Source organism: Mesoplodon bidens (genome assembly GCF_964165515.1).
Source record: "Mesoplodon bidens genome assembly, chromosome: 11".
NCBI classification, from domain to species: domain Eukaryota; kingdom Metazoa; phylum Chordata; class Mammalia; order Artiodactyla; family Ziphiidae; genus Mesoplodon; species Mesoplodon bidens.
The window spans coordinates 66,122,493-66,136,843 of NC_138167.1; the positions used below are offsets into that span (position 1 = coordinate 66,122,493).

Here is a 14,351-nt window from a genome sequence, read left to right on the forward strand (position 1 = left end):
ATCAAGGCTGCCACAGGCCCCATCCAATTTCTGCCCCGGTGGGATGTGAACAACTGGACAAGAAAGCTTTACCTTAAGCTTCCTGTCTGTGCTCCCTGGGGTGAGAGAGAAGAGGAAAGCCCAGGAGAGGAGGCCTGCATGACTGCCCGGGGAACACCCACGGACGCTGCCTGGCCCTGCCCCACCTGCCTTGCATCCTCCTACCCCTGGACACCAGAGTCATTTAGTTGAATCCCCAAAGTCCAAGAGCATCCTGCTGTGGCTGAAGCACAGACTTTGGAGTCAGGGGTCCCACAGGGGCGGTGAGACCACGGGTGTTACTTGACCCCTGGGAACTCTCCCTGTAAAGTGAGGCTGACTCATGGTTCTTGTAAGGATGCAGAGACACGCAGTGATGCCTGGAGAGCATCTGGCGCTGTGCTTCCTCCCCACAGCGCCTGGCACACGGTTGGGGGGTGGTGCTCAGTGTGCTTCCAACCCACTCCCTCCCTTGACGATAAACTCCTCTGCGTTCTCCAAACACACCCAGCAACTCCCACCCTGGTGGCTTAACTCACACTGTCACGACCTTCTCCCTGTGGTGATGGGAACGTCCCTTCCCTGTTGAGGTCCTTGCTTCACCCTCCCCCAGGCTGTCCCAGGTTCATTCTCATCCTGGGTCCTCAGCCCCCAGGGCAGTGTGTGCCCTTCCCAGGAGGCACACCTGCTCAGGCCTGTGTCTCTCTGAGCACACGGTGGGGGGGCAGAGACCTGTCATGCCACCGTGCACCGGGCCTGACACGCAGTGAATGTCTAAACAGAGTACCTCTGCAGTAGGGGGCTTCCCTTGGGGGGCTGAGGAAGCAGTCTGGACCAGAGCCCTGGCCCACCGAGAGGACCGAGCCAAGACCACTGGGGTCTTGTTCTCTGCCTCGAGGCTGGGCTGCCCCCAGCCCACCAGCCAGGAATCTGCGCTTTGTCAGCTGGGCTCACTAATTAGACATCATTAAACACCAGGCTCCCTCCTGCACTGGCAGCCCCTGGAGCCCAACTCTGCCAGCCAGGTCACTTCCTCTCCCAGACCCCGTGGCCTCTGTGCCAGCTCTGTTCCTGACTCTGCTGGGCACCACCGGGGCTCACTCCCTGTCCACCTCTCATCCTGATGAGGCACTCCTGACACCCATTCCCCAAACTAGGTTGATGAAGGGGTGATACAAAGGACACTCGGGCTGGCTCTCCAGAGAACAGACTGGATCCATGTGAGCAAGGTCAACTAATTCAGCCGTGAAGAACCATATGTGATCTGCCAGACAGTAAGAAGAGCAATTCTTTTTAAGATCCTAGGCCAGCTTTTCCCTGCCCCACGGCATGCTTCTGGGATGACTTCCCTTGCACTAAGTTGTTGTTAATTAGTGAAAATTATCTAATGCAAGCTCATTTTAACATTAGCTTAAAGCTAAACATAATTAGGAAGATAAATCAGCTGCTAAGAAAAAAAAAACCCAATGAGGATACACAGATGATTTTTAGGATCAGCTGCTGCTTTGGGTTACTGGCCTGGAGCCCTGAGCACCATACAATGTTACGTGGGCAGAGTAAGGCAGGACTCGAGAAGTACCTTCGAGGTCTTTCTTGATTGATCAATCAGGGTAAGACAACTGGAGTTGACAGCTTGCCTGGGAGGTTCTGAGAAGTGGCAAGGAAAACTTGCTGGCCACTGCCAGGTGATGCTGCCTGGGAGGGCTTCGCCAGAGAGGCAAGGGGAGGGTGCGGGGAGCAGGGGAAGGTGGTCAGGAGGGGCTGGGCGATGGGAATAGTGTGAATCTGTGCACTCTGAGGCCTCCGGCCTTGCACACCCCGGCCCTCTGCCCACCCTCCCTTCCATACTGGCTGCTTCAGCCGTCAATTCCCAGGAGGCCTCTGTGCCCCTGGAGCTCAGTGGGATTCAGACTCAATCTCAAGTTCCCATCCAGCTCCACTATTTAACAGCCCTGTGACCTTACCATCTGTAAAATGGAAAGTTGCTGGATTGTTGTGAAAGTTAAATGAAAGAATATATTTTAAAAGGGCTAGCACGGTCTGGTATTTAAGTACTCAACAATTAATAGCTATTGACCCGCTCCCTCCAACCTGTCCTGCAGTTTATTTTCTTTTTCAGCATCCACATTTTATTCACCTGTATATTTCTGGAATGTGGCACATGTGAAACATGGTGAGTGAATGAGCAGAAGTGGGGAATCTCCAAGCAGTCTGGGAACCCTTCCAGGACAGGGAGTTGGTCCTCAAGGACCCACAAAAAGGTAAGAAGCCCTGGTCCCTGTCCCTGACCCCGCCTTCTGCTGGCTCACTGCCAGAAAACAGAACAGAAAGAGCATTTATCCGGAGCTTCCCACATGCCCCACCAGTGCTGTGAGAGGCCCAACAGGGTGACCACTGTACAAGCTGGGCCGGGATGAGTTAACAGATGACTAGAAACTCGGGCCAGAGAGACCACTAATTAGAAAAGCTCTTTTCCTGGGCTAAGATTCTGGGATCATTAGCAAGTCTACAGACTCCACAAATTCAGAGAAGGAAAAGAAAACGGGGGAAGGCAGCGGCCCCAGCTAAGGCCGACCAGTCATGCATGGCCCCTGGGGTAGGAGGTGTGGTGGGAGGGAGGGGGAGGGGCAGGGATCACTAGAGTGACTCAGCCTGGGAGTGGGTGTGGTCAGGACAGTGCCAGGAGCAGAGGCAGGCGGTCAGCCAGGACCCAGCCCTGCTTGTTGGTCCTCTGCCCTGCTCCTCTCTCCCCAAAGATTGGAGGCCTGCCCCAGAACAGGCTCTGCCCTGTATGTACACCGTGAGGAAGAGGAGGCGTATCTGACCACCAGCCAAGGTGAAGCAGTGAGGCAGCATCCTGGGGGCGCACCTGGACAGATGGGGCGGCGTGGGCGTGGGCTTGCTGGCAGGTCTCAGAGGGCCAGAAAGTGGCCAGCAAGAGGACACTGGTCGGGGAACTAAGATCCCACAAGCCATGTGGCATGGCCAAACCAAAAACGTCCCTGGAAGCTACCTATATCCAGCTTCCTGGTGACATCTGTGCCAGTGCCACCAGGCAGAAAGAATCCTCTCCTCTATCTCTCCCACCAAAGTAGTCCTGTACTTGTTTGTTTCCAGAACTAGTTGGTGAGCTTCCCAGAACCTGGCTGGCAACAAACAGACTTTGCTTCTGGAATTTCAGATGGAAGTGGTGGCCACAGGGGCAATCCCCAAAAGTAACTGCATGTGTAGGAGAAGGACACAAGCCTTGAATTCAGACCTGGGTGGAGTCCCAGCTTGCCTCTTATGAGATCTACGGCCTTGTGCTTTCCCTGAGCCTCTGGGAAAACCTCATTTCCCTTGCAAGGTGCTAAGGATTGAATTAATTAAAGGAAATAACATGCAGAGCACCTATCTTTCAACAATGTTAGCTCCTCTTAATATAAATCCCTTTTATCTGCATCTATTAGTCATCTTTTTCAAAATGCTGTCTCATAGTCTTGCATTGGAGTCTCAGAGCAATCTTGTGAAAGTAAGCAAGAAGACAAGAATGATCCCCATTTTACAGATGCAGAGATGGAGGCCTAGCAAGGTCAAATGATTTGCCCAAGGTCACCTGGTAGAGGAGGAAAGACAGAGCAAGAATGAAGACACCCAGGCTCCCGGCTGCCAACTGTGTACTCCTTCCCCTGCAGTGACCTGGCCTCCTGAGACCACTGCCCAGCGAATCTGGCTAAGCTACCATGAGACCAAGAAGTCATGAAGAATGCACCCCTGGGCTTCCCTGGTGGCGCAGTGGTTGAGAGTCCACCTGCCGATGCAGGGGACGCGGGTTCGTGCCCCGGTCTGGGAGGATCCCACATGCTGCGGAGCGGCTGGGCCCGTGAGCCATGGCCGCTGAGCCTGCGCATCCGGAGCCTGTGCTCCGCAACGGGAGAGGCCACAACAGTGAGAGGCCCGCGTACCGCAAAAAAAAAAAAAAAAAAGAATGCACCCCTTTACTGAGGCCCCATCTTCTACTTTTGAACTCCCCGGGAAACACCCATCCTCAGGGTTTCAGGGAGCTAAAGGGTCAGATTTCAGAGGAACCAAGCCTCAGCCTCCCTCTTCTCCAAAGACAGAAACACAGCCCACCCCACCTCTGTGTCCCCATGCCCCAGCGCCTACTTGTGCAAGCTTTAGTCCTTGAGGAGTCCTTCCAGACTGCCCTCGGGCTCTTTGAGCTGGCCCTTCTGGATGACTCTGCAGGGGAACGCCCTCAGGGACCCCTGATTCAGGGACCGGGGAGCCTCCGTGCCTTCCTGTCTCATCTCGGCCTGTGGCAGATGCTAGAGAAGACCCTTGGCTGAGTACTCCGTTACCACAGCCCTGCAGACGAGAGGCACCCTGGCAGATGACAGCTGCCCTGACAGCCACATCAGATCAAGGCAGCTGAGAAGTGCGGGGGGGGGGGGGGGGTTGGGGGGAGGGGAGGGCAGGTGGAGCTGCTCCTCTCACCCAGAGGAGGAAACAGGAAGCGCACCTGCACAGGGACTCCAACCTGAAGACTAGAAGCAACCCCTGATCATCCTAACTCTGATCTCCTGGCAGGCAGCCCCCACGTCCTGAGAGGAAGCTCAGCCACACTTCCCTCCCTGCTCTGAGAGGGGAGAGCGACGGCAGCAGCACCTTTCCAGCACAACTGATGTTCGTACGATACTTTCTTGGTATCCTCTGCTTTCATACATTTTCTTCCTGATTTTTCAAAACCATCCAGAAATCTAGGTAATGCCCTCCAATTTTGCAGGTCAGGAGTCCCAGGGAGGGAAGTGATTTACCCCAAAGGAACACAGTTTACAAGTAGCCAGGTCAGGACAGAAATCAAGACCTTTCAACTTCAGAGCCTATTCTCAGTCCTTGACGTGAAGCTGGGTCTCCATTGCCCAGAAACCCCACCTCCCAGGATCAGTGACTGAGCATAAAAGACAGAGACTCAGAATCCAATAGCCATAGAGCCAAGGGCTTGGCAGGGATGCTGGGGCAGGCCGAGGCAAGATCCTGGAAGGACTGTGAAGTGCTCAGTCCCTGGAACTGCAGCTGCGTCATTATCCGCCAGCCTCAAGGGGACAAGGACTCTGGAACTGCCCCGCATCTCGGAAATAACGCCCGTGAGGAATGGTCACTCAGGGAGGGAAGAAGAGTTAGGCAAGGGGGACAGTGTGTTGGACCCACAGGTCACGGGCTGCCCTGAGAGGCCTTTTCTTGCTCTGCACAGTGAATCAGGCTTTTCAAAGGCAGCTCAGGAGCTCTAGATAAAGCCTCTGACATGGAACGGTAGGAGAACAGGGAAAGGTATTAGGCGAGAATCGGGACCAGCTCTCCAACAAGGCTGCAAGGTGGCTGACGAATGTACCGCCAGACTCAGATTTCACAAACCAGCGATATTTAAGTATATATATATATATATGTAAACTGTTTATTTTGTTTCCTCTCTCTTTTTTCTTTTTGAATCTGCTTCATGTCAATATCCCAGTGCCCAGCATGGTGCCTGCTCCAGGCACCTGGTACAGAAAAGGTGCTGCGTGCTATTTGCTGGATGTATCTGAATGAGGGAAGAGCCAATTGAGGCTAACGGGGCGAGACAGTGGCAAAGGCTGCCACCCGAAAGCTGAGCCTCCTGGTGAAGTGAACTGGAGCCTCTGAGACTTTGCCACATCCCCTGGGCATGTGTACCCAGCTGTTCACCCCCATCAGCTGCCCAGACCTCTAACCAAGGCTGCTAACCTGGCCAACCATGCCTCCTGCCCTGGAGCCTTTCCCCAAAGCCCTCTGCACCCCCCTCCTCCCAATTTAGAGCATTCTCCTCTCTGCTGCCAGGTGGCTTGTAACAATGGGGATTAAAGGGGTCCCTCGGTAATGTGCAGTTCAACTGGGGACTCTCCAGACACTTGCTTCCCTAGAGGGATGGAGAGGGGAGGGTGGCCAATAGGAGGCAGTTTCCAATCAATTAAACAAACATCATTGGTTGCCCGTGCCGCTGGGGCCCTACAAAGATGACGGAGAGGTGTAGGAGGGAGCCTTAGCTCTTCCAAAGCTGCTAGTCCCCAAGGATAAAATGGGCTCTCCTAAATCGAGCTGTGTGCCAGGCACACGTGTGGCACAAACAAGGAGCCACGTCTGAGCACAAAAAGTCGCTTTTGGATTGAAAATTTGATAAACAGCCAAAGAAGGGTTAGCCTCTGAGCCAGACCCTGAAGGAAAGGGACCAACCATTGACAGGCAGAGATGGGGTAGGGCTGGGCCTGCTACCCATGCCCCTCTGTCCCCCACCAACCAGGTGGGCCTGTTCCTCTCACTGCCATAGGAATAAAGAGTAGCAGCTCCCAGTTAATCAAAGCTTCCCGGCCCAGCAGCCACCCTCTCCTGGGCTGTGTTTGTATCTACACGGGGTCATTGGTAGTTCTGACCAGGGACCTGGGGAAGCTGTGTCCTCTCCTTGTCCTTGGTCTGAAGACAAATCATTAGACCCTTCTGGACCTCAGGGGCCTCCCCTCTGCCTGACACGGTTTTTGAGGCCCAAAGGAAATGCTGGGGGAGGCACTGTGGTAAGCAGTGAGGAGCTGGTATCCTGGAGTGTGGGGCTCAGGAACACAGGGGCCAAGGGTCAGTCTTCAAGGTGGGTGGCCAGCAGGTTTTCCTCTGCTCCTGGAGCACAGGCAGTACTCTCTAAACCTACTCAGTAGACTCAAAAATGGATGCCGCTGGTCAAAAGGGAGCTGGGGTGCAAAGATGGGTGGATGCTTGGTGCAATTCTACCCTTCTCGCTGCATTCAGACACGCTTGTAGACAGGCCCTCAGCACCAAAGGTCCTTCCTTAACCCGGTGCAGGGACTGGGTCAGTGCCCCTCCTGCCACGCCCTCTGTTAAGCACCCATCATTCTGTATTAAAATGATGGTTCATTAGACTATTAGGCTATTTAAGAGCAGAGGTGTGTTTTATATGTCTGTTTTCTACTGAAGTGCTTAGCGCATAGTAAACCTCGAAATATCTGTCCAATGACCAAATGCACTATTCTTCCAAATCGCAGTTATTTGGTCCCCTCACTCTGCCCTTGTAAATGAGAACCAGCCGTTTCCTTGTCTACACACGGTCTCGATTTAAGTCCAGTCCCCCCTGCCCCCGCCCTGCAGTTACAGTGGTCACAGCAGCCCAAGCGGCAGCAACCTCCCCTGGTCCTCTCTGCCAGCGTGGGAGAGGCCACGGACTCACTTCTGGGTCCCTGAAGGCACGTTTTCCGCCTGTACTTTAAGCAAAGTACATCGTTCAGTGACACTAAAATAAGCAGATCACCTAAGGGGGATTAAAACGACAGGAAAAACTGCCACCCCACAAGGAACCAGGGCCGAGTGTCTGAATGCTGGCTCTCCAGCACAGGAGGGCGTTCTGCCATTTGCAGAGGCCCAGAGAGCAGATAGGTGAAGACTGACCAACTCAAAGGCCTCCTCCCATTCCACGTGGTCCCACCTCCACCCCTGCTGGGCTGTTTCCCCACTGGCCACCACCCTCTGCCCCTCCTCCCCAACCCCCAATCATATTTTCAAAGTGTCCCCTAGTTAGGCTCCTTTGTCCATAACCGGGAGGCCCAGGTTCAAAACCCTCACTGGTCTGCACCTGTGGGCAAGTCACAGCCACTCCCCCTGAGGCTTGGTTTCCTGTTTTTCATTCGGGAATAAAAATGACAGCCCCTCACGAAGTTATTCTGAGGATTAAAAGAGATAAAATATGAAATTCTGGCACACAGCTGGACGTGTGTACTATGTCCTTCTGACCCCCCACCCCTTCCCCAACAGTCACCTGTGTCTCTGCATATAAACCATCTCGGTCTGTCCCACCCAGCCTCACAGCAGCCAGACTCTCCCTGGAGACAAAAGAAACTCCCTCCAGGGTGTTTCAGGGGGAAAAGGAAGGGGGAAGGATCTAGAGGGTTGCTTGCCAGTTGGACAAGCTGGGGTTGGGGAGGTGGGCAGGTAGTTGTTGGAAGGCATAGCCTTTAGGGCGGAAGCTAGGGATCTGGGTCTTTCCATAACCAACCACGTGACCTTTGGGCAACAAGCCCCTTTCCTTCTTTGCGCCTCAGTCTCCTCACCTGTGAAACAAGGTCAACCTCTCTGCCCTGCCTACTCACAGGATCTTTGGGAAGAAGGTGCCACACAGATGTGAGTGGCAGGGATGAACAGTCGGGGTCCAGAGGGCTTGTGGGTTTCGGGCACAGATGGGGCCAGAAGCTGCTTCTTCCTGAGGGGTGGTCACCTGCTTTGGACCCAGTTTTAGGACCAGGCTCTAAACACCAGGCCCCCCACATACTCAGCTCCCACCACAACAGCTCTTTCCTCTTGCCAGTCAAAGCCACTTGCTGTTCTGAAGCGAAAATCTCTCTCCTGAGTCTCTTAAGGAGAAACTGCCTATTCCAGTTTCCTTCTCTCTCTCCTTTCAACTCTGCAATTTACGTCCCTTGGGAAGCCCTCCCAGATTAGGCATACCCAGCCTCAAAAACTGTTTTCCTTCCAGCACATCCCCTAGCATTTGAATTAACTCTTGGAGGGCCAAGGCCACCTTATATCCTCCTATGGCTAGTGCCTGGCACACGGTAGGCACTCAGGAAATAATTACTGGTTTAATACGTATGCATTGGATAGGTTCACAGTTGTTAAAGTTTCTGTTGTTAAATATTCAAAGAGTTAAGAACACTCCACTACATAGGAGATTCCTGACATCCCATATGGGACTAGAAGTTCTAGTGGGCAGGGCCCTGTCTCCCCCTTCTTGTAACAGGGGTTCACAACCTGCAGCCCAGGCTGTGACCAGACGAGTTCCATTCCAGCTCCTTGGTTTAGTCTGTTGTACCATCATCCGACAGCACAGCAGTTAAGAAGAAGGACTTTGGTGTTTGAACCCTGGCTCGGCAAGTGACTGAACTGTTCTGAATCCAAACATAAGGAAAATACCCATCTTACCCTGTAGTTGTGAAAAGCAAAAGAAAAAATGCATGTAAATCATTAGCACAGTGGCTGGCACATATTAAGGATGCATAAATCAAGGCTTGTTAGTATTACAGCGTGAGCCCTGACCCCAGCTGCACCCTGCTGCACAGTATTGTCACCCACGTCCTTTCTCCTCCTCTGTCCAAACTTGTCTTTCTCTTTTGCAGAATGCAATATACAAAGAACGCTCAGGTAGACAAGCTGGAATTCTTTAGAGAAGGAGGGTGGAAACATGGACAGTGAAAAGTTAACCCTTCCTTCTGGCAGCCAATCTAGCCAACTACCTGCATCGCGCCTTCCAGGAAGAGGCCCACCACTGGTCTTTCTAGGCTCGTTCAGCCTCCAGGGATAAAAGGGCACCAACCACAGTTACTGAGTTGAATCATAATGGTGAACCCAAGCCACTCCTGCTGTATATTCTGAACTAGGCACCGAAGGCTGCTGATGTTTCTTAACAAATCTCAAATGTAGGGGAACCAGACTTAGCAAATAAAAATACAGAATGTCCCCATTAATTTTGAATTTCATAGAAACAGTGAATGACTTTTTAGCATCAGTATGTCCCAATGCAATATTTGGGTCATACTGAATAATACCTAATTTTTTCTTGTTGTTTATCTGGAATTCAAACTTAACAGGACATCTTATATTTTATCTGGAAGCCCTACCCAGGTACCCCTACCCAAGGGTACAGAGTAAATCTTCCCCCTGCCCTATGAACTACTGGCCCCACCAGTATTAGAATACCAGCCACTCTGGAAACATCACCTCCTTTCAATCCCCAGGTAGAGTAGACGCCGTAAGTAGGAGCTTCTTCTTGACCTGCTGAGTCCAGGGATCTGCCTTGTCAAAGCACCCAGCACAGAGTCAGGTACGTAGTAGGTGCTCAAAATACATCCCTTAATTCATCCTAGACTCCTTGAGCTCTAGCACTGGGCCCAGAGCCGGAGTGAATGTCAGGGGCCAGAGGCCAGGCCAGCCTTGACTCTGGGGGACCTCCTAAGAGCAGCATGGCTTGGGGTGGGAGGCCACACCACACTTCCTGGGGTTGCCTGAGGATCAAATGAGAAAATGGCCAGGGGTATGTTTTGTAAATCCCTGGGTAGCACACAGGTTATTATCAAGACCTTTGAGTGGCCCGTTTTACCACAGGACTCCACAGCCCACACTCTTCCCTGGGGAGAGAAACCAGACAGAGAAACAGAAGCACAGAGCAGAGGAAAGCCAGCGCCTCTGGACACTGTAATGGTGACGACAAGCAACTGTCCCAGCACCTTGTAATCTGCCAAACACGTTCACATCCATGCTCTCCAGAGGACTCACCAGCCCCACGGAAGGGAGGGTTCTTGGACCATTTTCCAGAGGGTGGACAGGGCGGCCAGGCCCAGGCCTTGCCTCGGAGGTGGCGCCTGGTCCAAGGGGCCAGGCATGCGGGGGCGGGGGGGAGCCTACCTTCTGGGCCTGTTGGATCATCTGCCGGACCACCTGCTTCAGGTGGGGTGCCTTCTCCTCCTTAGGCGGGTGAGTGAAGAGGGTGACGCGGCTCACGCCGCGGTAGAAGGCCACTTCGGTCCAGCCCAACTCCAGCGGGGGCACCTCGGTGTCGGAGCGGTCGGGCCAGTAGGCCAAGGACTCGCCGGACTCGGCCGCGGCCTGCGTCGGGGTCTCGGCCTCGGCCTTGCCCCGGGCGGCGGCGGCGGCGGCGACTTCTTCGTAGGGGCTCCAGGCGGCGCCGAGGGCCTGACGCTCCTGGCTGGAGAGGAAGTCCCGCAGCTGCTCCGCCTTGACCCGCTCGCGGTAGGCCTGCTCGCCGCCGCCCAGCAGCGCCTCGAGCGCGGCCCGCCGCCGCTCGCAGTAGTAGAAGGCTGCCTGCGCCACGGTCACCCTCTCGTTCACGTGCGCCTCGTCCAGGCAGCCGAGCTGGGACTCGGCCATGGCGCCCCGGCCCCGGCCCGGGTCCTACCGCCGCACCTGGAGCCGCCGAGGGGCGGGGCGCCTCACCTGGCCGAGAGGGCAGCCAATCGGCGCGGGCGAGGCCGTCGGGCGGGGAGGGGCAGCTGCGCCCTCCGCCTCTGCGGGGCGCGAGCGGCGCAGAGGGCCTCGGGGGCTCGGCTGGGGACGTGACGACGCCTAGGCCTACGTGGCCCAGCCCGGGGTGGGAGCCCCGGAGCGGGCCGGAACTTGGAGCCGGGCCGTAGTTAGACCCACGTGAGCCCTCTGGCCCGCTTTCATCTCCTGGCCCCGACCCTTCGTTGGGGGAAAGGTTGGGGACCTAACCCTTCCTGTTGCCGGGCCAGCCAGACACGTCCCAGCGCGTCCGTTTTCCCTGCTGTTAGGGCCCCGAGCATGTGGTCTGGCCAGGGTGCTTCTGGGGTGGCCGATCTGACCACTCCTCGGTTGGGGGTCCGGGGGCCCTCTGCTAGGCCAGATTGTGACGGCCTAGCAGGGGCGGTTGGTGTGCAAAAGCGAAATGCTAATAAAACCCCCAGCTCCTGGCCCACGTGCACGTGTCCCAGTCTGAGATAAGAGGCCCCTCCAGGGGCTGTCAATCCAACACTTTCACCAGGACAAAAATTTCTTAAAAAAAAAAAAAAAAGCCACCCAGATACAGCAAGGGTGTAAGCAGCAGCAGTGGAATTTTTCCCCCCATTTTAATTTGAAGTGGTTTGTGTGTGTGTGTGTGTGTGTGTGTGTTTGGGCAAGATAGGCTGCCAGAGGCTTGATTACTATATTAGTGATTTAAAATATATGTTTGAACTCAAGGGAGGAAGACAGACACACACACACACACACACACACACACACACACACACACACACCAGCAGCTCTGCTGTTTCCCATTGGATCAAGTACAATCTTCTTAGTCATTAACATATTATTTTGTTCATGCACTGCTGTACAATTTGATTCTCCACATTCAAAATATTTTCAGATCATAGCAACCAAAGGTTCACATTTCTCTCATTTTATAGCACGGCATCTTAGAGCTGGAAGGAGCTTTAGAAACTAGTTCAACACCCTAGAAACATGTGGTTTGCCCAGGTCTCCCTGTAAAGGAGAGGCAACACAGGGGACTATTAGGTTCTCTGTGTCTGGGAGATCTTTGCCCTGCACCACGGCCACCTTTGCCCTTTCTACTTCTCTTGTGAAATGACAGAAGGTTACTGAGGACATGGTTTTAACCCTGGGGACTTAGAAGAGATCACCTAATATTTCTGGGTCTTCCTTTGATGGCCTGGAAAAATGAGGGTTAGATTTTCAAATATCTGCAAATTTTTTGACAGTAGTCAATTCTGGCATCCTGTGTCAGGTCAGGGGTGGCGAGCAGAGAGGTGTCCATCGTCTCACTCGTGTCCTCTGCTGTTCTTGGGAATTGGAAGGCCTCACTCCTAGTAACACTCTAAGTATAGACAAATTTCATCTTTAGATGGGACAGCATTTAGTTTGTTTTCTGATGACTTGATGCCCTATAAGATGCCAAACTCTAAGCCCTGAGTATACAGAGGAGCTCAGAGCAGTGGGAGGAATAGAAAAACACACAGGAGAATAAGACAGGTGTGATGAAAATGCTTTTAATAAACTCAATCAGCAATGCATTGGGAGTAAACATTTACTCAATGCCTACTATGTGCCTGGCACACAGAATGTACTTAGTACGATTTCTTTAAAAAAGAATGAATTAGGGCCAAGAAAAGGGTAGGTGCAAGGAGCTGTGGGAACTTTGAGGGAAGAAGAAATTAATCTGACTAGTGGGATGTAGATAAGAAGGTCTTCACCTACCAGGAAAGGATCTTAAGTGGAGCCTAAAAGGAGGAGAAGAAGTCAAGGGGAAGAGAGGGAGTGAAGACATTCCAGGCAGAGGAAGTTGGGATTGGGTGTGGTCAGAACATCATGCTGGCATAAGGCACTCGTGGGTTCAGCTCAAGATACTCAACCCTCGGAGCCTTAAGTATCCTCATCTACAAAATGGGATAACAATGCTGACCACCCCACCACCCTGTGACCTCCCAGATTATTGTAGGTATTAAATAAGATCACATGTTTGATTTAATTAGCAGTTGTGTCTGACTGATGGAAAGTAGTTGGCAACAGTACTTCTAAAACTTTACTGTGCCCAGTAGTCACCTGGGGGGATCTTGCTAAAATGCAGATTCTGATTCAGTTGGTCTGAGGTGAGGCCCAGGAGTCTGCATTTCTAGGAAGCTCCCAGGTAATGTTCGTAGTGCTGGTCCATAGACCAACTGGCATAGCAAGGATTTCAGAAGCCAGTGAATAAGAGCGTGAACTTTCATGTCAGAGAGTCCTGGAATGGAATCCCACTTTCTTGGTGCAAGCTGTGTGTGCCTGGGGAAGTTAATTCTCCTTTCTGAGCCTTGGCCACATCATTAGTGACATATGGGCAATAATAAGTCCTACCTAATAGAGCTGTGCCAGAAGGGAAACAAATTAATGGATATACACCACTTAGTGGAGTGTCTGGCACAGCGTAGTAGCCTGTAAAGAGTAGTTAGTGTTAAAGTGTGGGAAGATGGGACTGGAAAGAGAGGGACCTGGAGTCCAAATTGTGGGGACCTTGATTTTATTTTATTTTTTGGCTGCGCCACGGCATGTGGGATCTTAGTTCACTGACCAGGAACTGAACCTAAGTGCCCTGCGGTGGAAGCGCAGCGTCTTAACCACTGGACCACCAGGGAAGTCCCTGGGGACCTTGACTTTAAATCTTATTCCGTAGCTGGGGGAGCCATTGCAGGTTATTAAGAGACTGATATGGTCATTAAAAAATAGCAATTACTATGTGCCAGGCACTGTGCAAAATAGGTATCTTTCAAAGAAATTCATATAATCCTATTAGAAAAATTATTATTATCCTCATTTTACAGGTGAGAAAACTGAAATACACAGAGGTTCAGTAGCTCACTCTAGGTCACCCAGCTGCTAAGTAGAAGAGCCAGGATTCAAACTCAGACCATCTGACTCCAGACAGGCAAGACCATCTTGCCTGCCAGCCCACCTCGCTATACTGCCTTGGTTGATAATGCTAGAAAGGGACATTAGAAAGAAACAGAATTCCCCTTGTTTAATAATTTATCCATTCAACAAACATTTGCTGAATGTCTAGCGTTGTGCTGAGGGTCAGAAACCACTCATTCATTTACCAAATCCTTATTGAGTTGTAACAAGCACAAGGCCCTGCTCTAGGTGCTGAGGGTACAGCTCTAAACAAAACCAAGTTCTTGCCCATGTGGAGCTTACATTGAAGTGAATGACTGAGATAAGGATTTTGCTCTCAAAATCCTTATCTCAAGGACACAAATATTATGTGACACAAGTTA

The 14,351-nt window shown here is 52.5% G+C and overlaps 1 protein-coding gene across 1 annotated transcript in view; it reads right to left on the reverse strand.

The window, feature by feature from the left end:
- The window catches only part of FAM83F (family with sequence similarity 83 member F), a gene marked incomplete at both ends in the record, with an annotated part of 29,133 nt that extends 18,180 nt beyond the window's left edge, over positions 1 to 10,953 (reverse strand). The window contains one exon of the mRNA XM_081249562.1: positions 10,471 to 10,953. Within this exon, the coding sequence (XP_081105688.1) occupies positions 10,471 to 10,953 (483 nt within the window). The remainder of the gene's footprint in view (positions 1 to 10,470) is intronic.
- Between the last annotated feature and the right edge of the window lie 3,398 nt (positions 10,954 to 14,351).